General features: G+C 45.4%; 1 protein-coding gene across 7 annotated transcripts in view; it reads left to right on the forward strand.

Annotated features, from left to right (window-relative positions):
- The window catches only part of RPGR (retinitis pigmentosa GTPase regulator), a 420,762-nt gene that overhangs the window by 100,140 nt on the left and 296,851 nt on the right, over positions 1–23,771 (forward strand). For all 7 annotated transcript variants that reach the window (XM_086934147.1, XM_086934148.1, XM_086934149.1 and 4 more), the window contains exon 6: positions 16,040–16,189. In XM_086934147.1, coding sequence (XP_086790273.1) covers positions 16,040–16,189 — 150 coding nt within the window. The remainder of the gene's footprint in view (positions 1–16,039; positions 16,190–23,771) is intronic.

Here is a 23,771-nt window from a genome sequence, read left to right on the forward strand (position 1 = left end):
TGGCGAGAGAATTACTCCCTCCACCGACCCATCCTTTTCTTGGGACGAGAGAAGATCAGGGAGAGGTTCGCTTTCTTCTTCCTCTGCTCCGTCGGTTACCATCATTAAGACAACCTCGGGCCTCTCATGATGTGGCTTGAGGCGATTGGCATGCAGCACCCTGTGGGGCTGCCTCGGGGTCTTAAGATCCACCAAGTAGGTGGACTTCCCCTTCTTCTCCAAAACCTCAAAGGGGCCTGTCCAACGGTCCTGGAGGGCATTTAGCTCTCCAGGTTCCATCACCCACACTTTCTGTCCAGGCTCCAGTTCCACTGGGTGAGCGTTGTGTTCATACCACTCTTTCATAACTGCTTGGCTGGCCTCCAAGTAGTCTGAAGCTTGCTTCCACAACTTAGCCATTTGGCTCCGGAAGGCCAGCATGTAGCTCACCACGTCCTGGGGAAGCTTCCTGGGAGTCCGTTCCCATCCGTCTTTCACCAGGCTGAGAGGTCCCCGTACAGGGTGCCCGTACAAAAGTTCGAAGGGGCTGAAGCCCACTCCCTTTTGTGGCACTTCCCTGTAAGAAAACAAGAGACAGGGTAGGAGGATGTCCCATTTCCTCCGCAGGCTCTCAGGTAGACTCCGTATCATACCTTTCAAGGTTTTGTTAAACCTTTCCACAAGACCATTGGTTTGTGGGTGATAAGGAGTGGTAAACCGATAGGTAACTCCGCACTCCTTCCACATAGCCCGCATGTATGCTGAAAGGAAGTTAGTCCCCCTGTCGGACACAACCTCCTTGGGGAAACCCACTCGGGTGAAGATCCCCATCAGGGCCCTTGCCACCACAGGTGCAGTGATGGTCCTCAGAGGTATTGCCTCTGGGTACCGTGTGGCATGATCCACCAAAACCAGTATGAACCGGTGACCAGCTGAAGTTGGTGGATCCAATGGCCCCACAATGTCGATGCCCACCCTCTCAAAGGGGGTGCTAACGACAGGTAGTGGTTCCAGGGGAGCTTTTAGCTTCACCCCTGTTTTCCCACTAGCTTGGCAAGACACACACGTCCGACAATATGTATCAGACGCCACTTTCATTCGAGGCCAGTAGAAGTGGGGGACAAGCCGGGCAAAGGTCTTGTCCTGTCCTAGATGTCCTGCCAATGGTATCTCATGAGCCAGTTCCAGTAGAAAGGCTCTAAAGCATTGAGGGACCACCAAGGCTCTGGCTGAACCATGGCCAGGTGCCTTGGGCTCACTGTAGAGGAGTCCATCCTCCCAGTAAATCCGGTAGCTCCCTTCAATGTTTCCTGCTGCCTGGGCGTTGGCCTGTTGCCGCAGCCCCTCGAGAGTAGGACACTCTTTCTGAGCTTCACAGAATTCTTCCCGGGAAGGACCTCCCTCCACATGCCATTCGGTAGGGATGGGTAGGTTTTCCAGGGAAGCAACATTCTCCCCTGTGGACTCCAGATCCACCTCCGCAGGTGGTCCATCTGTCTCACGAGGTGGAGATGTCGAGGCAGGGTCCTCCAGCCTCCTGTCCTTCTCCTCTCTGGCAGCCGGCTGGGCCATTGTTCCAGGCTCCAGCGCAAGTGAACTCCCCCTTCGGGCAGTCGCGGACCTTGTGCTGACACAAGTCCAGTCAGGGGGTCCCAGCATCTCAGAGTGAGTCTGGTACTCCACCCTCCTCCAAGCATTGTGCTCCATATCATTCCCCAACAGGCAGTCAACAGGCAAGGCAGGGCTTACGGCAACTCGAAGTGGACCTGCAACCCCTCCCCACTCAAAGGGAACCTCAGCCACAGGGTAGTGGCCCAATCTGCCGTCAGCCATTACGGCGGGATGGAGTACATCTGGGATGACCTGCTCTGGAGACACCAGCTGACTCCTTACCATAGTCATGCTGGCTCCTGTATCTCTCAGAGCCTCCCCTCTACGGCCATTGATGGTGACCCACTGCTCATACTTAGTAGTATTAGAGGGCAGTTGGGTCTTTGGAACCATCTCCTTATCTCCCAGGGACACTAAAGTGACACCCGCCCGCTCCCCTCCATTAACCAAAGGCATCTCCTCCCCGAGCACTACACTAGTGATTCCCGGGGCTTTTCCTCCAGTGGGAGGGGGTGGTCTTTTTGGGCATCTCACATCTCCTTTATAGTGTCCCACACCACCACACTCAAAACAATGAACAACCCTTGGCTGCTGGCTGTGGCCAGGGGTAGGGTTGCGAGGGGGGTTACTTTTAGGGATGAATCCTCTGCCCCTTCCTTGCGAAGTATTTTGTGGCCCTTTTGAGAACTCCCTCTTAGTTTCCCCTCCCTCGCTGCCTCTTACCCAACCCTCCAGGGCCTTCCTGGAGTAGTCCAAAAAATCTACCCAGTTTTGCGTGCCCAGCTTGTAGCTGCCCCGGAACTTTTGCCTATATTTCTCAGGGGTCAACCCAAACTTCCTGAGCAGCGCTGACTTCATAGCCGGGTAGTAGGTCTGTTCACTCTGATCAAGGGCCAACAAAGTATCCCTGCCAGTGGGGGGCATGTATTTATATAACCCACCTCCCCAGTGGACTTCCAGGATCCCATGGGCCCTCAGCGAGACCTCGTAGGCGGCTAGCCATTTGGCAATGTCATCACTGGGTACATAGCATGCCATAATATCTTTTGGTAGGTACAGTCTGGGTTCCCTGGTGTTGGTCTGGATATCGCTGCCACCATTCTCTGGTTTGGGGGTTCGTAGATTTAGGGCTTGTAAATCCATCTCTTTGATGGTCCGCTCATGCTCCAACCTCTTTTCCTCCCTCACCATGTCCATCCTGGCTAATTCTATTCTCATCCTCCTCTCCTCCCTCCTGTCTTCTAACTCGGCGTCGGTCAGGCCCCTCTCTGACACACTACTGCCCACTCTGGAAGGTGTCCTAGGACCTGTTACAAGGTTCTCCCCTCCCGTCTGGTACAGTGTTGCGGTCTCCAGGACAGTGTCCTTGTCACTCCCCTCAGGATCTACCTCCTCCCCGGAATGAGCCTCTACCCATGCCCGGATACTGGTCAGCAGCTCAACTTTCCTGGCGCCTTTCTTGAAAAACACCCCCTGCTGCTGACACCATTCCTTCAATTGGGTCACAGTATAATTTTCCAGCTCTTCCACATTTATCTCCATTTCTATTTGGAGTATAAACTTCTTCCCAGGAGAAATTCACAAAGTAACCTGGGGTCAACCTCCACCCACCGCCAGAAGTCAATTTAGAAAAATCAAAATTTAAATTAGGAGGGCCGCAGGGAGAAAACTCCAGGTGAGGTCTCGTGGTTGGCACTGCGTTACTAATAAGTGAGTGTAAGTACAAATCTGTGATCCCACCGCTGAAACACCAATTATGTTGGACCTAGATTACCCAAGTCTACATAAGGTAGCTTGGCACAGTAGTGGCTACAGCTAACTCAAGGCGTTGGTAAAGTACTTACAAGTCTCACTCACAGTAACTCAGTGATGAACCACTAAAATGAAGACACAACACCACTGTTTGGAAAAATACCGTTACCTTTTATAAAAATAATATGACTCTTGGGATTCAAATTATACAGGATACGACATCAGATTCTCACAGAAATAATCATTATACTTTTGCTTTGGAAAAATACATTTCACTCTTCTTGCTGTGGAAAAAGGGCAGTAAACCACATTCTATTGTCAAGGATTCAGTAATGAATAAAGTTAACTCTTTTTATAATTAAGAGAATCCCATTAGATTCACACTATGCAGGGTTACTTTACATTAATACACAATGTCAACAATACTTCACCAATTGAACCTGCCAATTCACTGGTTATTTTATCACATTCAGGGCTATGATCTCTATCCCCTTATCTACTATGTCACAGTATGGTTTTTAAGAGGACCAAAATGGTCAGGGCACCCTGTTTGACGCTAGAACTGGTAAGGTTTCTTTTAACTTTACTCACTAGTGCCCAGAACTTTCCTTCCTCACCCCCACTCTCCTTACTGTCTTGGTGGCCGGTACGCCACAGTCCACAGGTCTCTAGATGGTACCCGCCCCCTGGGCTTCCCCAACCAGCTGCTTTCCTGTTGCTGGCGTGGGGGAAACACTTGTTGTCTTCCTCGGCCCAAGCGCGCTCCCACTTAACAGCGCTGAGCAAGGGGGTCTGGGTACAGCTCAGCGCGATGACTCGTTTAACAGCAGGGCGCTAGGGGGGGGGGGGGCGGTCAGTCTTCCTCTCAGGCGCTGGCTCCACAGTTAGCGCTCGAGCGCGGGGGATTACTGCAGCCGAGGCGGCGCTTCGGGAATCCTTCCGGCGCCTCCTCAGCTAAGCCGATGAACGCGCTGAACCTCTGGGCATGCGCGATGCTATTCGATGGCTCCGCCTCCGCTCCCGCCTCTTGAGTCGCGCTGCTCCTCGGCGCCTGCGCGATCCTCGCCGGTCACCTCACCTCTCAGGTTAAACGCTGCACTCCTGGGCCTGCCCGACCCTAGGCCCCTCCTGCTTTCAATAGCGGACGCGCTGAGGACATGCGCGGAAGCGCTTCCTGACTTCCACTGACGCGACCGGTGCCCCCGGGGTCCCGCAGTCAGCGAACACAGCGCCGCTCTCCACACGCAGTCACCTCCCACACCGGCTTCTCAGGAAGGATGTGCACACACGGCGCCCTCGCTCCTCAGGTCACCACAGGCTCCACAGTCCCCTGACCTCACCAGGGCACTTCAAGGGGTCCACAGCTGTTTCGTCACACTGGTAGGTGCAGCGCTGGGCAGGGGATGTGAGAATGATTTTCAGAAAGAATGTCCTGTCAGCTTTTACTGGGGTGCAGGTTAAGAAGGGTCTTCCTGTACACACCGGTTGCTTTTCTTCTGAATAGTTGATGTAGGGGGAGGGATTGGTCAGAGGCTGAAGGGGGAACAACCCTCTGAAGAAACTGTCAGCCTCAGAGACAAACTAGCTGCTCTCAGCGTGTCCACCTCCTCTCACCACTGCCTCACTCCTCCACTCTTGGGTCAGCACAAAATGGCTGCTGGTCACGGGCCTTATATAGGGTGGCCTGAGACCTGCAGAAGTCTCTAGTTAATTCCAGAAAGTTCCCTAATGTTATCCTATGGACCTGTCCTCCACTAGTGTCCGTTATGGCAGTTGGTGGACACCATTTTAGGTCTCTGGAGATCCCTAGATTTTCAAGGGGGCTGACTAGGCCTCACAGGTTATGAGGGAAAAATGGCGTCATTGCCAAGGAACACCTAGCCCCCTGACAGCATTAAAAATTCCTGATGGACATATGTAAAAATAAAAATAGAAACTCTGGGAGGCTAAGGGGGACAAAAATAAATAATAATGGTTAGAGTCTCCCCAGAAGCAGTCAGGTCTAACAAGTGGGAATCCAGTTGCATTAGTATGTAGTGCAGTAGAGCCGGCTTGGTGCTGTGCGTACAGTGGAGTGTCCTGTGAGTGCAAATGCTCGAGTACCGTGGAGTCCCTAAATGCAGCAGGGACTGGTGATCAGTAAGTGCCAAATGTGTAGATCAGAGTTCCTTGGGTGCAGTTGGCAGGGTAAGTGCACTGTGGTCAGTGTGCATGCAGTAAGGTGCACTGTGAATACTGTGGGATCTCATACGAGTTCGGTGGAGTGCACAGAGTGTAATATAAATAATTTAGGAGTTTGCTCCATGTTCTGACGTAGCAGTGACATGTCCTCTGTATCTACTGTGTAAGTATCCCAGATGTAGTGCCGATTTCCAAAGAAGTTACCTTCCAACTGATTTTCCTCTGAAACTTTGAAAGTGATTTGCAAGCATTCTTGATTTACTTAAGTTTTTATTTCATTTACCAAGTGAACAGGAGAGACGTATGTGAGTAAAGACTCCAAGGAGTTCTTAGACTGCTTAAATCTAAAATGTACCTCATAAAGTGTTTATTACTCATGCCAACAAATAACCTTTTACTTGGTCGTTTCAACTTTTTCTTTGCTAAGCCAGAATCAACCTCTGTGAATTTGTCCAACCCAGAATTGTACTTCAAATACTTAATTTTTTTATTTAATGAGTTTTATATAGCGCTGGCTAGACCCGTAGGTATCAGAGCGCTTTACATAAGGTTCCAAAAAATTACACAGTACATTAGATTCGGGTAGCATCAGTTGCTAGAAAAACAGTTCAAGAGCATGGAAGTGAAGAAGGGTAAGGGGGCAGGGAAGGGGGTAGGGGAAGATGGGACAGGGAGATGAAGGAATATCTGCCTAAAGACCAGCTGGGTAGGTGACGGCAGGGGGGAAGTCCAAAGCCCATCTCCTCTTTAGCTATCAGGTAGCTCCACTAAGCAACGGCCAGAACACTAGGTCTCTGTTGGAAAACATTGAAGCCTTTCCCTTAGTTACTTAGTTAACTTCGTGCAAAAGAGTCCTACATAAGGTTGTTAGTTCACCTCCCTCATAGAGACGACCCCCGCCCACATTTTTTCAACCACTGAAACTGTAGATGAAGCTAACCATGGCATTTACGTGTGTTATGATGCCATGAAAGGCCCATTTTTTCCACTTGTTTAGCAGTGCAGGGTTTACTTGTTTCTTTCCCTCACTGGTGAGTGTGATGAGAATCCAGCATAGGCAAACTACTTGTTCCAGCTTTGTTACTTATAATTTGAATGATGAACAAAGAGGTTTTTCCAGGAAAACCTAGTGGTAACATTGTTTATTTCGCAGTGTGGGCATATTGTCTATAGTCTTGGTAAAGACGCCCAAGACTTAACCTGGAAAATGTAGTTTTAGGTCTCACCTACAGAAAGCTTTACCTTTCCGTTGGCAAACAGAGCTGTTATATCAACTATAGAGTTAGGGCCTGATTTAGAGTTTGGCGGATGGAATATATCACGGACTGCCCTTACACCGTATCAAAATAGCATTATATCCTGCAATACTTGTAATATGGCAGACGAGGTGTCTGTCACATTTGTGAAGGAGTGTTCATCCACCAAACTCTGAAACAGGCACTTAGAGTACGATTTGTGTACACTCCTTGCTCATGATGTAATGGATTTCGTCTCTATCTCAGTTCTCTTCTCCAGATTCTTTGCCATTCCTCCCTGTGTTTGTGTATGTGTCCCTCCAAGGGGCATTTTGGTTTCAACGTGTTTGGACAGGATGAAATGTATCCGTCTAATTTTGATGGCCAAACCTTGCATTGTAATGCACGAGGGACTGTTTTCTCTACTTCTGTGTTTATTTATACTCACCCCTCCTCTCCTTTGAGACGACTCCACCCTTCATAAATGATTAAGTCCCTAAGGCTCGTTTACCAAACCATCCCCTTCACCTTGTCACCGTTAACTGCAGTAGTGTTGCAGGGCAACCATCTTTAGATGGTTCAGAATTCGATTTCAAGATTGCCGTCCTTTGGTGTCTTTGTACAAAATCTATATTACAATACTTTATCTTCTATTTTTAGAAAAAATACTTGTTTAAAAACAATTTCAAGATTGCCACGCACAGCATACATCTTGAAATGGTTTTACCTTTGTTTTAAGAAAAAATATTCAGAGTTTTCTACAGCAAATCCCTGCCCTAGCCATCTTTGACTCTTGTTTCTTAAAACAAAAGAAAAACCATTCCAAGAGAGTTGTCACCCACATTTACACATGCAGAGCAGCCATCTGAGGGGCATTTCAAAGCTAGTTGGTGTCATGGGTGGGACCAATTGACTTTGCCAATGGGAACATAATTCAATCCATAACTTTGTGCTTTTCGATGTATTTTCTGTCACACTGTAATCACAAAGTCACCCTATCTGCCCTTTCGTCCATTGTTTTCATTTAAATGTTCTTTCAACTTGCAACCTCTTGCTGACACTTAGGGGCGTATTACGAGCCTGGTGGTCCATGGACCGCCAGATGCATGGTGGCACAGCGCTAGCGGTCTTGCGACTGCCCCACTACGATCCTAGTGGTCGTGCCGACCTGAGACTGCCGACTCCACCAGGGAACCGATGTTCCCTGGCCGTGGTACGGTGGTTCAGAAGCACCTTTATGCTTGGCGGGACCTCAATGGTCCCACCAATCATATTACGACTGTTATCACCACCACTGTTTTTATGGAGGTCTTTCCAAAGAAAGGGGGCACTGCAGGGCCCCCTTGTGGATTCACACAGAGGTATACAACATGTGCCCTCCTGTGTGCATGCACAGACGTTCCACCATGGCATGGACTTTTCAATCCATGCAGTGCTGGAACTTCCTTTGACGTTTCCATTGTGGCGCTTATTTTATAGGCACCGCTGTGAGAGCGCCAAAAGAAAAGCCCTCCAAAGACTTCATTTCATGAAGCTTTATTCGGTACATATTATACGATGACCATAAAAGCGCACAAGCAAATATTATACAATAACGAATACAAGTTAAAACAGGGAAATATTTAAAATATCATACTTTTTCTAAGCTGAATTGATTTACATAGAAAAGTAGCAATATAAAAATATTTGTCCGGGGAATTCATATTATAGATCAACTTCATGGCATCGTCCATATTATAAATATCATACTTTAAAAACAGTGGTTTCAGGTAAGCAACACTAAAATTCAGAAAGAGAGTACAAATTAACATAAAGTGAAGTGTGCTTTGTTTCGACTGACCATCACATGGGCAAGGTACAACTGGGTGCTTCTTTGGTTGAGGGAAGGCCACCAAAACGTGAGCCATTCCAAATCTAAGTCTAGTTAGAACAAACCTATGGGCTGGTCTGGTTAACTGGCTCAAATACAACTGGAAGCCTACACCTTCAATATATGTATTGTACAGGTTAACTGTAGTAAGGCGACCATAAACTACTAGACGTTTTTGGGCTCTGTACCTCATGAAAATATTTTTCATATTCTACTTGGAAAAATTTCCAGACGAACACGGGTCTACCAATATGTTGAGTCCGTAAATAACCTGAAAACTGTCTACAATAAAGTTAAGCCAAGGTATCTTGGTATAATTATCCAGGTCGAGACAGTCCCTAATGACATGCTGGTTAAAGGCTGTCTCTTTCTTGTGCCAAATTACACGCCAGATCATTAAAGGCCTTAATAGAATTAGGTCACTTAAGTGGGCAATCCCCACTTCCCTATGGATCAAATCAGTTGGAGCTGAAGTAGGTAAGAAGTTTTTTTAAGGAAGGTGTTTTCTTCCCTTTGCAAGGAGCCTACGTTGGTGTAGCCCCACAACTCCGCCCCATATAATGCAATAGAAACGCTCCTTGCCTTATAAATTTGCATCATGTCCCTGATACGTCTGTCGCCGATCTTGGAGGCGAATGTAAATATACCATAGGCACTTTTTATCATCTTAGACCTAACATTTACTAGCTCCTTGAGACCAACTACCATCACACGAAAAAATAACACCCAAATAACAAAACTTTTCCACTTGCTGCACTTTCACCCCATCTATAAAAAAGGCATGATTTGTATTGGTACTAGCACCACAGATCATCATATGTGTTTTACTCTTATTGATTACCAACTTCCTTTCTTTTATGAAATCAGAAAACCGATCCATCAGGCGCTGGAGGCCTATGGGGGTCCATGACAGGAGCACAGCATCATCTGCATAAAGGATAACTGGCACACCTGTCCCATCAACCTGGGGTGCATCAGCTTTAACTGTTTTTAAAACAGAATCTACAGCATTAATAAAAAGGGTAAACAGCAAAGGGGCGAGGACACAGCCCTGTCTAATTCCGCACTTTACGCTGAAGTTTGGGGTACACTCCCCACTTGCCCCGTAGCGCACACAAGTTTGCATCTTATCATAAAGTCTAGCTAAAAAGAAAATAATAGCCTCTGGTGCACCAAGTTCCAACAGGACTGGCCATAGAATGGAGTTGTCGACCAGATCAAATGCGCTGCTTAAATTGGCAAAGCAAAGATATAAAATACCAGGCTTAGCCTTGGTATATTTGCCAATTAATAGTTCTAGATTCAGGCATTGATCTAGTGTCCCTCGACCCTTTCTGAAACCATATTGGGAGGTCGCAGGAATCCCATTCTCGTCTACCCACTCTTCCAACCTAAACAGCAGCACTCTGCTCATGATTTTCACAGATGAATCGAGCAAACTAATTGGATGATAATTACATGCTGCTGACTTGTCCCCCTTCTTATAGATAGGGACAATGATGGAATCTCCCCATGTAGATGGAATCAGGGTTGATACTGCTGCGTTTAATACCAAAGTAAGTATAGGTCCCCACAGCAGCGGGACTGTCTTGTAAACATCAATGGGTACTCTCTTAGGTCCCTGGCCCTAAACCCCCTAACTGGCCTTAATACTACGTTCAACCTCTCCCAAGGAGATATCTAAAGGGACAATTGGCCAGTTTCTTTGTTCTACATCTTAGGGACCAGCAGCTTGGAATATACCTGAAAAATGAGAGACCCAGGCCTCACTGCTGATGTTGGATGCAAGGTGTGGGACTTTGTCATCCTTAAGAAAGGGGTAGTTAACCGTGGACCAAAACAAACAGCTATCGGAAGTCGCTGCCGCCTGCGTTAAATTGTCCCATGCTTCTTGCTGTAACTCCCTCTTCCTTTTGGAAAGTGCCAATTTATAATCATGTCTCACAACTGTAACTTGATTCTTATCCCTGGGTCTAAGTGCTAGAACCTGTTGCAATTGGGAAAGAAGAGCTGTACACGTATGGTCAAACCAACCCTTTTCGCGGGCGGTCTTACCTAGCCTCCTTCCAGTAAATATGGCATTGATTGTTTTATTGATATTAATACAATTATTCAAGATGGAAACAGATATACTACCAGATGCCAGGATGCCATTAATATTATCCAAAGATTTTGATATAATAGAGGACATTACTGTTGCAGATTTTTCCCCGTTCCACCTTAACCTAGTTCCATTTGGCCTGTGAGGCTCAACATTACATAGGGTCCTAGACACCCGCGGACTAATACATTTCCAGATCTCTGTTATCATTACAATGTGATTGTGGTCACTAAGAGTAGATTCCTCAATTACCGATGTCAGGCAATTTGGCACAATCCTAGACGAAACCATAACATGGTCAATGTAGAAGTTAGTCTTCCTTCCAATATAGGTGGGGATATTTTGGCCACTAACATCTTTTGCAGATTGCAATAGCTCTAAGTCGTAAGTTGACATAATGTTATTTATTGCCTCACCATAGGCATTGTGGGGGAAATTTGGTGTGTTAACACCGCTATTGTTTTGCACCCCACATGCCCTAGAAAACGACAATGGACAAATCAAAGAATTAAAATCACCTGGCCAAAAATAATTAAAAGTACATTTTGCTTCTGCTACAAGCTTCACAAGGGCACTTTATAATTCCTCTATAACTTTGTGCCGTGTATTGTCAAAAATATTGTTATAAAAATGTATTAAAAGCACCTCTGGGCCTTCCTTTTGTTGTACCCATAGAATGTGTGAATGAGTTCCTACTGTTACATGTTTAACAACAGTCAGCAATAAATCAACAGATAACAAAAAAAGCAAACCACCCTTTGCTCTACCGTGCCTTGACTCTGAGGGTTCTAAACTGTAACAGACAAAACCATCAAGGCTAGGTTTTGTGGAGCACCATGTTTCCTGGAAACATAAAATATCATATGACCTAATCAGGTCCTCCCATCCCACATTTTTCCCTTTGGATGCCCAGCCAGCTATGTTCCAGCTAACAATAGATGTTCCCCCTATGGTGCAACTTTTAAGTTGATCTTGTACAATAGTAAAGGTAACCACATCCACACAGGGTTCAACCTCAACTAAACCAACATTAGTATTCTCAGTACATGTAGATTACTGATCTTTTACCACCCTGTCAACAACAGAAACAGGTTCAGGCCTATTATCAATGATCGCTATGGGAACACCATTCATGGCTTGCTCTGGATTTATACTATTCCCATTCAATTGATTGACTTGGGTATTATGAATTATACTCAGATGCGGCCTACTGACCTTTAAGTGTCAATCATTCGAATCCAAAGAACTCAGGGCTTGATACTTATTCTGTGTTGAAACCTCAAAAGTTGGACGATGGTTAGGAATAAAGGGACTACCTCTATTGATAACCTGGAGAGCCTTAATAAGGTGATTATAAAAATAGCCCAAAGGGTGTACACGCACACTATTCTCATCTGGGGTTAGAGATGCTGCTCTAAGCAAAACAGTTGCGACATGTTGGGGGTGTTTAAAATTAACAATAACACAATCGCCCCTGCAGGATTTTCTTGAGTTACCAATCCAATTTACTCTTCTAGTTGATAATATCTGGTCGGAGTAATTGATTGGGAACCTGCATTGCCTGTGCAGCCATGAGACTGTTTTGTTTGAGTGAGTCGTGTGATTCCTGATGTGGTTGAGTCAAGTTAGGATCCATAGGCGGTACATTAGAAAGAACAACTACATAAAGTGCACAATTAGGTGGGAGGTTGATAAAACGGCTTTTCTTTGGTGCGATCACTCCCTTCGTACTTTCATGTACCACTGTTATCTGTTCTTTCTGACTAACCAGTCGCGGAGGGTCAGGTATAACTGCAACATTTGGAGCCAACCTTCCATCATGCGGTTTCAGTTCAACATTACTGACTGATACACCCCTCTCTTTGCGCCTGGAGCTTTCAACCTTACCAGTATGAGCATCCAAGAGGCTACCTAGCCTAGACACTTCAGCTGAGATTAGGTCTAGTTTATCCACTAAAGGTTTAACAATAGTTTCAAACGTATCCTCAATGATACGAAGTAATAAATCAAATTGCTCAGTGTTCAAACTAACAGCACAATTCTCAGTCAGGGTCTCCATGTTGCGGACTGTACTCTTAGGCGTAACTTCGGCTCTCTTCTTGTTATGATTCCCCCCACGCTTAAGTTGCACTTTCCTACACACCCTCACCGCTCTCTTGACCGGGGTACGCCGTGCTGGGGTATCATAAGGTACATCCGATGGGTCATGAACGGGTGCTAACAATACTGGTACTTCCATCAGAACTTCAGGTTCACAGTTAGCGTTCGGAGACAGTACGATATTAGCAATAGGTGATGTAAGGGGTAGGGCGGGAGAAGTCCCCCGACCCAACGATTTTCTCCGTTCACTGTTAATTTTATTTACTACTTTTCCAAGATAATTATCCATGGTGGATGACTGTTTTGACATTATGAATGCTGATAGTTAATCCCAGGAGCTCTAAATATGAGGAGTACAAGCTGCTGGTCACGATGAAATAATGACTTGATCAGCACACAAAGGCCAGGAGCATAAAAATACCAACATTAAAATGTAATCCAATAAAAAGGGATAAAGAGTCTCACATTGCTTACTAGCAAATCAATTTGACAACCGACAACGGACAAAGGGAGTGGCCCAGCCCAGCCTCGTCCTGCCCTGGACTGCCACAGACTGCCCCACCCTTGTCCCGGGCTTCTCCCGTTCGCTCCCGCGCGCGACTCGCGGGGCGAGAGGTGCTCCTTACTCTTAATGCAAAAAACACAGTTGATGGACAGAATGCAGAACAATGTCTTACATTCACCCCAGTACAAAGATCTGGGCCTAAATCCATCGTTTTTTTGCACTCCACACCACCCTAGGTCAGACACTGGCTATATGCAAATCAGCCCTGACCCTGTGCCTCATAGGAACAGTCCAGCCCGAACTTCCAAGCCATGTCTTTCCTAGACTCCAGACTGCTCCAGGTGAGTGCCCCAGGAGTGGTCGGCGCTCCTTACTCTTAAAGCACCTCTGGGCGCCTTGTTGCCGTCAGCGATCCTGCGCCGGTCCCCAGGGCAGCTGGGAGTTGTAGTGTCCAGCTGGTGGTGGGACCAGCGTGTGCTGGGCCCGCTGGAGCTGGTCGCGATATGCTGGCCGTTCCCCTCACGGCGTGCTGAGTTTCCAGGTGAGTGCCCCAGGAGCGGTTGGCGCTCCTTACTCTTAAAGCGCCTCCGGGCGCCTTGTTACCATCAGCGATCCTGCGCCGGTCCCCAGGGCAGCTGGGAGTTGTAGTGTCCCGCTGGTGGTGGGACCGGCGTGTGCTGGGGCTGCTGGGTCCGCTGTAGCTGGTCACGATATGCTGACCGTTCCCCTCACGGCGTGCTGAGTTGCCAGGTGAGTGTCCCAGGAGCGGTCGGCGCTCCTTACTCTTAAAGCGCCTCCGGGCGCCTTGTTGCCGTCAGCGATCCTGCGCCGGTCCCCAGGGCAGCTGGGAGTTGTAGTGTCCCGCTGGTGGTGGGACCGGCGTGTGCTGGGGCTGCTGGGTCCGCTGGAGCTGGTCACGATATGCTGGCAGGTCTGGCGGTCCCGCCGCATCCAACTCGTAATAGGGCCCTAAGTGTGCCATATGGATCGTACAAGTTCACAGATATAAGGAATGGACAGTTTAAACAAATTATTGTATAAAGACAGACAGCAGTGGACCCTGCTGCCGTGTTTAACTAATTCTCCTGCATTAGTCTCTGATGCACGTATATATATTCACTGAAGAAAACAAATGTTAAAGTAGAGGTACGTATGGAAGGTAGTAAGATTTTGAATAATGTTTAAAAAAACATAAAAATTCACTGAAAAAGCACTATCATTGAAAAAACATAAAATCAGGGAAATTTCCCAGCTATACGCAACTGACATATGTTTAACTTGTTGCATTTAAGACCTGTTGCAGTAATGAGTGATGAACCGTATACTGATGTTTTTTTTTAGTAATTTGCGTTTGCTGCCGTTTCAAAAACTAAGAAGTAATAAAATGTTTTTGAAAGAGTATAATTTAATTCTCCAGAATATGTGCAATACAACGAAGTAAGTTTCTTAAAAACTAGTGCATTTGCGGCCAGATTCATTAACGTAAAATCAGCTCGCAAAGGGCCTGAATCTGAGAATCTGGCCCTTTGCGAGCCCAATTTTTGCATTTGGGATTCATCATCCCAAATGCAAAAATCGCTATTATAGAATTCGCAATTTTGCGAAAAATTGCATTAAGGAATCTCTATTTGAGATTCGTTAAATGCAATTCATGAAACATTTCAAAATTGTCGCAATTTTGGGCCGCTATTTACCGCAAAGTCAAACCTCGTGGTAAATAGCGGAAACTTTGAAAAATGCACTTAAGTGCATTTTTCTAAGTTCTATGTTACACCCACACATGTCCTTGGAACATGTGTGTGCGTAACACCAGCATCCAATTTCATTTCAGGGGTGCAACAGGGTGTCCTTAGGACACCCCTGCAACCTTGAAATCGCAAACTCAAAATGCGAATCGCTAATAGCGATTCGCACATTGATATGTCTTCCCTTTCAGGAATGAATGGGGAGTTATTCCTTATTTGCGATTAGCACTTAGCTAATCGCAAATAAGGAAGCTGTAGGAATCGCAAAATAAATTGCGATTTGTACATGAATCTCGTTTTGCGAGTCTGTAATAGCGATTCCTTAATAATCGCTATTACAGACTCGCAATACGGGACTTTGATGAATCTAGGGGTTGTTTTTTATGTTTTTGTGGCAAATGTGGTCAGAGGAAATGTGTCTCATTGATGAATGCCAGTGACTGTGCAGCAATAAGTAGTTGGAGCTTCCCAAGTCGAAATGATGTGAGCTATTGTTATGTGCTCTGGAGTGTTTATTAAGGGAACAGGAGCCCTACATTTATGTCAAACAATTGCTGGTTTCCTGGGATTTGAATTTCGATCTGTCTTGTGATCAGGAATGTAAAATGTTTCTTTGACACTTGCAAGTATGCCGTTTTTGGAATAAGATGCATATATAGCGATTGCCAAATCGACCACAGGCTAGCATTATTTTCTTCCCTATTTATTCATTTCTTCCCGTTTAGCCTTTAATCAATTTAATTTTCTGAGATCTTTGCTGAATTTCCATGATTCATAGCTGTGAAAAAACAGAACTATACAGCGCTCCAAAGCATGGAATCTGCGGCAGGCTGATCCTGTTCTGGAGGATATAAAAGGGAAGCTTAGAAAATGCTGAAGTCCTTGCATGATAGCATTGTGATAAATGGCCTCACATTTTAGGCTGAACAGCACCTACAAACCTCTTGTATTTTTTTTCAGTGGATGGTAAACTTTTTATGTGGGGCGACAATTCGGAAGGCCAGATTGGTCAAGCGAATGAAGCTAATGCCAGTGCACCTCGTCAAGTAGATGTGAAAAAGCCAATTTCTTGGGTCTCTTGCGGCTATTACCACTCCGCCTTGGTGACAAGTAAGAAAATAAATGCTAGCATATGATTTGTTATTTTGTTGTCATTGTTTCTTCGTAAACAATACACTAAAGATGTTCTTCCAAGAAAGTTTTCCACTTGCTAAGTTTAGTTGTATGTGTGTGTTTTTTTGCTGACACACTCTTGCTTCTAGAAAAGTATATATGAAGTTCTGTATGCTAGATGCCAAACGGTTGATTGCAAACTTCCAAGGTACTTATCAACCCCAGTGTCTTCTCCATTTCAGCAATGGCACTTCTTTGTGGCTGTTTTGTTACATTGGTGAAAAATAATTAGGAAGCGTTGGAGTGTTGGGTGTATGTTTAGAGTACACACTTTTTATTGGCATTTTCATGATACTTGCAGCAAATGTACATCAGCAGCCTGCACCTGACGACTCAATATCTGTGATTCATATTCAATAAATTGCAAACTTGAAAGGCAGGACTCGGATTACAGGTGATATTCCAAGGTTTTGAGGAGTGCAGCAAAAAAGGCTGTCTAATTTCACCTTTCAACCAATAGTCTCATTGTGGCCTGTTTGGCCATAATTAAGTCTAGAAAACCCTAAATTCTCTCAAAGAAGCGTATGTAAAACATCCCCTTCTGCTGTTAATTTCAGACAGATTCATAAACTTGGTGATAGTTTTTGTTTTTTATTTGGGTTTAGTGGTTCAACAGCTTTCCTTAATTCGAATCCTAATGCTCTTCGCTGTGCGTGATTTTTGTCACAATGAAATGTGAGAAAACGCTCTCACTTGACAGGTCTCCGCTATTGACTTTTTAGGAAGTCTACCTGGCATCATTTTTTTCCGAGTCTCTCCATCAATTCTCTTTGTGCTTATTGGGACCCTGGAACAACCGTTTGCTTGTTCTGGCCTCCACCCCCCAAACAAAAACGTTTACAGCCCCACATGACCTATAACTTTACTATTAACTCCCACTTAATCCTGCATTTTAAGCATGAACATATTTTGACTTGCCCATAAAAATCTGATAACTGCCTATTTAAGCCATAACATTTCACTGATTAATGGCAGTTGAAGTGCTCCTTTCAAACCCTAGTGCATCTACTGTACAACCTCCCTTCACCCATATAAGGTTATAACCAGACACAAGCAGTTTCTTAATATGTGGAGCCGCCTTTGCCGTGGAATTAACATTGAATATGTACATCAGCTCAGTCAGAAACCTACATTGTGCAGGAGGCTAAAGTCTTTGAAAGATGTGAAACGTTAACACTGGTACTAAGAGCAGTCGTCGGGTTAGTTAATTGCTTTATTTATGGCCTCGCAGTCTACCAGAAATACTAAAATTGCCTCAGTGTTTGTAGTATATGGTAACACATACAATTATGCTAACATTCTCTCTCTGAATTTTGTAAATTGATAATAATTTGGCTTCACTCATTCTAATAAGATTTGGGCCAGCCAGTAGGTGATGCAGCCTACTTCTACTGCGCCAAGAAGTTTTGGGACGTTTGCTGCACCTACGCATTTTCAACTACAACGCCATGCACCAGAATCGTCCACAATATGTGAAATACCTCTCCACTAATGCTGCCAGCTGTTATTATAAATTTTTTAGCTAGTGAAGTATTTGATGTTATGACCCTCTTCCAAAGCCGACCTCCTTGGCGGTCATTCAGATTTTTTTGTGCAGTGAAATAAATCCAGTTCTTTACTATATTTTCATTAGTTTTTTTATTGTACAGGGAAAGCATTATTAATTTGTCTTTCTGTAGCACCAACCACATTACGTTTTGAGCAAACCTCTCTCAAATATACATGTATACAAACATTCAAAACAGTGAGTACAGCAGTTCCATTAGAATGGGCTACCTACAGTGGCGGTGAGTCCATTGGGGCGCTAGGGTGTTGCCCCACTAATGCCACACGGCCCGTTCATAAATTCGTTCTACTTCTAGTTCTAAGTTGTCTATAATAAATAACTCGCTCACTGACGCTAGTTAGACTGGGCCACGCCCGAGGCAATCAGGTGCTGAAGGGGGTGGGGCTGCAGCAGCACTCAGGGTTTGACTGACAGACTGTTGTGACAGCGCACTATGCAAAGCAGCAATAGTGCGCATGTTCGGTTTTGGGTGGTCATTTTTACGACCAGCCCGAATTTGCGCACTAGCCTTCCCCTTAGGAGAGCGAGGGTTGCTTCATGACGCAGCCCTGATCTCCAAATGGGCCAATCCTGGGGCTGCTAATGCAGCGTCTGGATTGACCGAGACACAGCGCAGTCTTAGGCATAAATAGCATTGGGTGCCGCGCGTGGGTGGCACTACCGCACTTGGTGAAAACGTATGCCCAATCACTGTGGCTTTTGCGAAGCCATGTAGACAGTGATTGGCCATTTCGTTCAGGACGTCATGGCAGCAGACCGTCACCACGCCACACAACACACCTCGTGTTCAGTGCCTACTGCTTGTGGCTCGTGTACTACGGATCACCTCTCAGCCTTGGTTGGTTGGATCATTTTCATCACCAAAAGAAAGATCCTTATCAACCTTGAGAATCTTGATAGACGTAAGTGTGCATTTCCGTGAGACACTTATGAATTACACATTGCGTCAATTTCAGAAAGTTCTATGTCACATATTGAAAAGTAAGAGTCCGTCGCTCAGCTGGGTGGACCATCAGTTTTACTCTAGGCATGTTGAAAGAAGCATTATCGGTTAGCATTTGCTGTTATAATGGATCTGCAGTTTGCTCTCGATGCGGATTCACTTCTTGTTTCAAAAGTTGCATGAAGTTGATAAAATGTCAGAGAGCCTATCTACAAAAAAAATAATTGTACAAAAAAGTTAAAAATAGATTTATCAAAGGTGTTTTTGAATAGTGAAATACAGAAGAAGCAGTAACATCAGAAATGTAATATTTTATTTTTTGAAAAAATACGATTGTGTGAAAGTACCTGAACAATATTTTTTTTAGATCTCGCCTACGCAGAGCGCATGCGCTACATAGGAGGGCCTTTAGCCGTCGCTCTGCTCATTTTCTACCACACACTCGTGCTTGCGGCGGCATCCACCTTGCGGGAGCGAGCAGGGGCATGCCACAAGCATGAGTGCAGTGCTTGAAAATGAGCAGACTGCTCTCCCAAGCGCGCGTGCGCCTCTCCTCGCCCACAGGTCCCGGCGACTCACTCGCTCCGCCCTCTCCGTCCCCTTTGTGCTTGCGCTTAGCTTATAGTCCTTTATGTGAGGCTGAAATCTTTTGCATCATTACTCCTTCTTAGACTGGGGTGTTAATGTATTTAATCACCTCGAGGCGTGCAGGAAGACCACATGGCTTTTGGAACGCAAAAAGCATGTGATGAATAGTTGAAGGGCAGGTAATGTTGTGTTGGTCAGGACCTCCTGACACATCATTGGCTGGGAAGATCTTATCGCTTGTTCATTGGCAGCGAGGCCGAGAACCTGCATAGTCGGTCGGGATTAGTTGAGGGGAGAGCTTGGAGGTTGTTAATTGGCCAGAGAGACGAGAAGTCTGCATAAGATCCACATCACCCACCCCGATTAAAGCGGACGGGCTCTAGTGACATCAGCTCAAATATGCTAACTGTAGTAGTTGGTACACATACAATGCTGTTTATTGTATAACCATTCCAGTATTGGCAAAAAAATGAATATTACTCTGTGGGCAGTAAGCAGGGGATGTGCCACAGGCAGCAGGAAAATACACAGACTCTTGGCAAGGCATGGCTCAAATTCTCCCAATTGTTTCAGGTTGTAGAACATCAGCCGTCAAGAGCCACTCGGCCTCTACTTCCATCACGATACGTCAAGTCCTGTTGTATGGCTGCATGGGGCTAGGTTCCCCTGTTCTGCCGCTGCAAATTGCCCTCTTGCGCTCCCTGCTGAGGCCAGCCTCCTGTTTGGGAATTCCTCATTTACTCCAACCCTGGAGGCCTGAGCACAGTGAGTGCGAGTCCGGCTGCTGCCGCGGACAACTGTCCAAACACATCTCTGCACTTCATTTATATCAATGTCTACCTCACCTGTCTACCTTAGTCTTTATTATTCCCTCTTCCTCAGCTGTCTCTACTTGTCTCTGACACACCTCTCCCTCTTCCTCTCTCTACCTGGCCCTCTCTCGTTCAACGACTGCGTTATTCTCCCCTCTCCATCTTTGATTTACCTGTCTCTGCACCTGAATCTTTTTCTTCTACCCCTCACTTCTTTGTCTACCCTCCACCTCTTGCTACACTTCTGTTTGCCTCACTATGGTTTTTACCCAACCCACCTTTCAGTGCCTCTTCCCATTTCGCCCCCTCCCTCACAGCGCTCTTCTAGCATGCATCTGTTTTCTCCCCTCACCACCATGCCTGCCTCTACCCCTCCTTACCTTTCTAACCAGCCTAACTTTCTACCTTCCTGTTGTTCTTGGTAGTGAACCTTTCATTTCATGCCACCTACGCATTCAAATTGAGTAGGTCATTGCTGTGCTCCCAACCCAACATTGACCCAGTCCCCTAACCTCTCAACTTGCCCAGATATAACAACAGTATGTTAAAGAAATGGTTGTGGTAGTTCTTTTCTAATTCATATATAATGAACACACTTATGGAAGGGGCGAGATTTTGATCAATACCTTATCACTATCGATCTAAAACCCCGGTCTGGTCGACTGAACCTTTATTGCCTGTCTTTGAGGAAAGAAAGTGCATCTCTTACCAAGTTAGTTCTCCCAATAAAGGACTCTGCTCAAAGGATCACAAACAACTTCTAGCTTTCAAAGGTTTATTATAAAGTCAAGATAAGTTGCAGATACAAGCATCTCAAAATGAGATTAACCAGATACACAGGCCCAACTACGTACATGTGTTCTCTGAAAGCCCTCAGACGAACAACGGAAATTACCAATACCAATTCTAAAAACAATAGTGCTATTAGCATAGACACATATTGAAATCTGTCGGTCATTACAGGCGGAGGGAAAATACAGGTTAGGCTGTCCCTACCCTGCTCTAGATGGTATCCCTACTTAACCAGGTCCCAACCTATCAAAAGGTGTCAGCAGTGAATGACCCCCAAAGGAAGTCACCCACTCTCCGTCTCTTGGTGAAAACCTAAAGTCCTCCAATCATGGCCCCTCTCTGCCTACCCATCCGCTCTCTAGAGGGTCCTCAGGCTTCTGCTCTAACTCCACCCAGGGGTGCTGTCCCTAATACAAAAACACAACAACCTTTAGGACGCCCCTCGCGAGACGCCCCTCACGTGGTGTAGCTTCTGGCTTTTTCCATGATGAGGCCTTGTGGTTAGAGTCGACCTTGTTTCTCAGACGCTTCTCCGGCCCGCTGATACCCCTTAAACATTCCGGAACCCTCCTCCATGTCTGGTCCATTTCAAGAACAGGCTTCTATTCATTATTAATAATTGAATATCCCCTTTTCTCTTCCAGACAGACATTTGGAGCCAAATCCCAATTCTCATGGTTTTCCAACCGCGTTGCAACATTCCCCGGCCCAGACTAATATGTGTAAATCAACGTTTAAGGCTTTCCAGCTCTACAACAGTTTTATAATATTCAACTTCTTCTTTAATTGTTAGCATGTTAATACTCTTATTCTACTGATTAAGTAAACACATCTATAAATCAAACCTACTCATTATTACTAAACATTAGTGCAATCCACATTGTGCATTTTACTCTCCTTTCCCCTCCCTCTTAGCTCTGGCCCTGAGGCCTACCACGTTCAACGTTTCCGTATGCCATTTTACATTTTAGCAGCTACACAACATGGATTCAGAAATAATCACGTTTAATAAACCTTATTACTACACACATTTCTGTATTAGTTCCACTTCTATTTAAACTTCTATATTAACTACACATCAGAATATAACTGTGGCTACTATCAGCACTCATGGCATTTCTCTTCATGATTTGTGCTTACTACGTGTAAGTGTGATGCATTTCTACAATTTGGTCAGTTTGCGCTCTCTCAGTTCCCCCCTTTGATGACCTCTCGGGGTCATCACTAAATATTTAAACTGCGGTGATTGCTAGCATAACTCGCTTCTGAGTTTCCAGAGCCCTCAGACTCCGGTACTGACTATCTTGTATGGCAGCCAATCTCTGCAGCTGTTTTCTCTGAGCCCTCGCTGACCTTCTGGCTTTGTTCCATTTAAATACCCTCACCAAACCCCATAACACGATTCCACAGATCAATATTATGATGATAGGTTTTAGTATTTTCCACACAAAGCTTTTGCCTAAGGCGGTGAGCCAGCTTCCAGCTTCACTCATTCCTTGGCCCACCTTTTCCCAGACATTTTCTCTGCTCAGGTCTTCAATCCTCTTGTGAATATCAGTTATATTTCTAATAACTTTCTCAAGGGGCTTTGAATTGTCTGGAATGTAAGTACAACATTCTTGGACCTTCAAAGCCTTACAGACTCCGCCCTCTTTTGCTAATAGGACATCTAACGCAAGGCGGTTTTGAAGAACCATAGCCCTTATCGATTGCATCTCTCCTTCTACTAGCATTAAGGACTGAGCAGTGCTGGCAGACAACCTGTCTACGACTGTTGCTAGCCGTCTAATTTTAACATCATTAAGAGCTAATCCCAGAAGTGGGAACACAGCTCCAAAGACATCTCCAACCATTTCTGCACTCACATCTCTCCTTCCTCTCGATGATGTCTTGCCCTCAATGATCTCTAAGTCTTGGGCATGATATATTTTAGGGAAGATAATTGCCAAATAACATGAGCCGTACCAATTATCGGGTAGCCTCACGTAGGCATTTCTCCCACATACAAAATATACGTTAGGAATCACTTGCATTCCCTTCAGGAAGTCTTTGGTGTAGTACTCCAAATTGAAAGCATGTTCACAGCTAACCTCTCCCACGTATACATTTTCATAATACGTTTTGGCTCTATGAAGACATAACTTTCCTCTCTGTGTTCTATCTAAAGCTATTGGACCACTACTACCCTTTCTCTTGTGTGCCTTTTCTTCTTCGGTCCAATCTGTTTTCCATTGTCCTGATTTTTTCAAAATCTTTTGTCTCCTATTCCGATCATCCACCTGCCCTATGAACTTTTTCTCGACTTCTGACACCTTACATGTCAGGTTATTTCTGCGGGCATGTGAAGTATCTAAAGTAATCCAAGGAATGAAAAACTTTGCCAACCTTTCTTCACTCTTCCAGTAGTCCCACTTATTCATTTGTTTATAATTTGGGACTTCTGGTAACACTGCATCATAATTGGAGAAATAATAGTCAAAACTATCTCTCCCATAAAATATACTAAGCAACAAGCTACATGTAATGCCATATGTCAGCGGGAGGTGATGATATCGAATGCCTTCATCTACAGACGCCGGCAACTGCATGCAGACGTAACAGTCCTTAACCTCCATGGCATCCACGTATTCATACAATAATTTAGCATAAGCATTTGACCTAAAGTCACCTTGGGACTCATCCACGTGTAACCTGCGGGCTTCTGCAGCCAATAACGCTTTCTCGTGTGTGTTTTCCCCTTTCTCACCAGCAATGGTAGGTGTAAGCGCTTCTGCAGATGCCACATCAGTTACCTTTTCCTCTTCCTCACGTCCCTTT

Source organism: Lissotriton vulgaris, chromosome 8 (assembly GCF_964263255.1).
Source record: "Lissotriton vulgaris chromosome 8, aLisVul1.2, whole genome shotgun sequence".
Taxonomy (NCBI): domain Eukaryota; kingdom Metazoa; phylum Chordata; class Amphibia; order Caudata; family Salamandridae; genus Lissotriton; species Lissotriton vulgaris.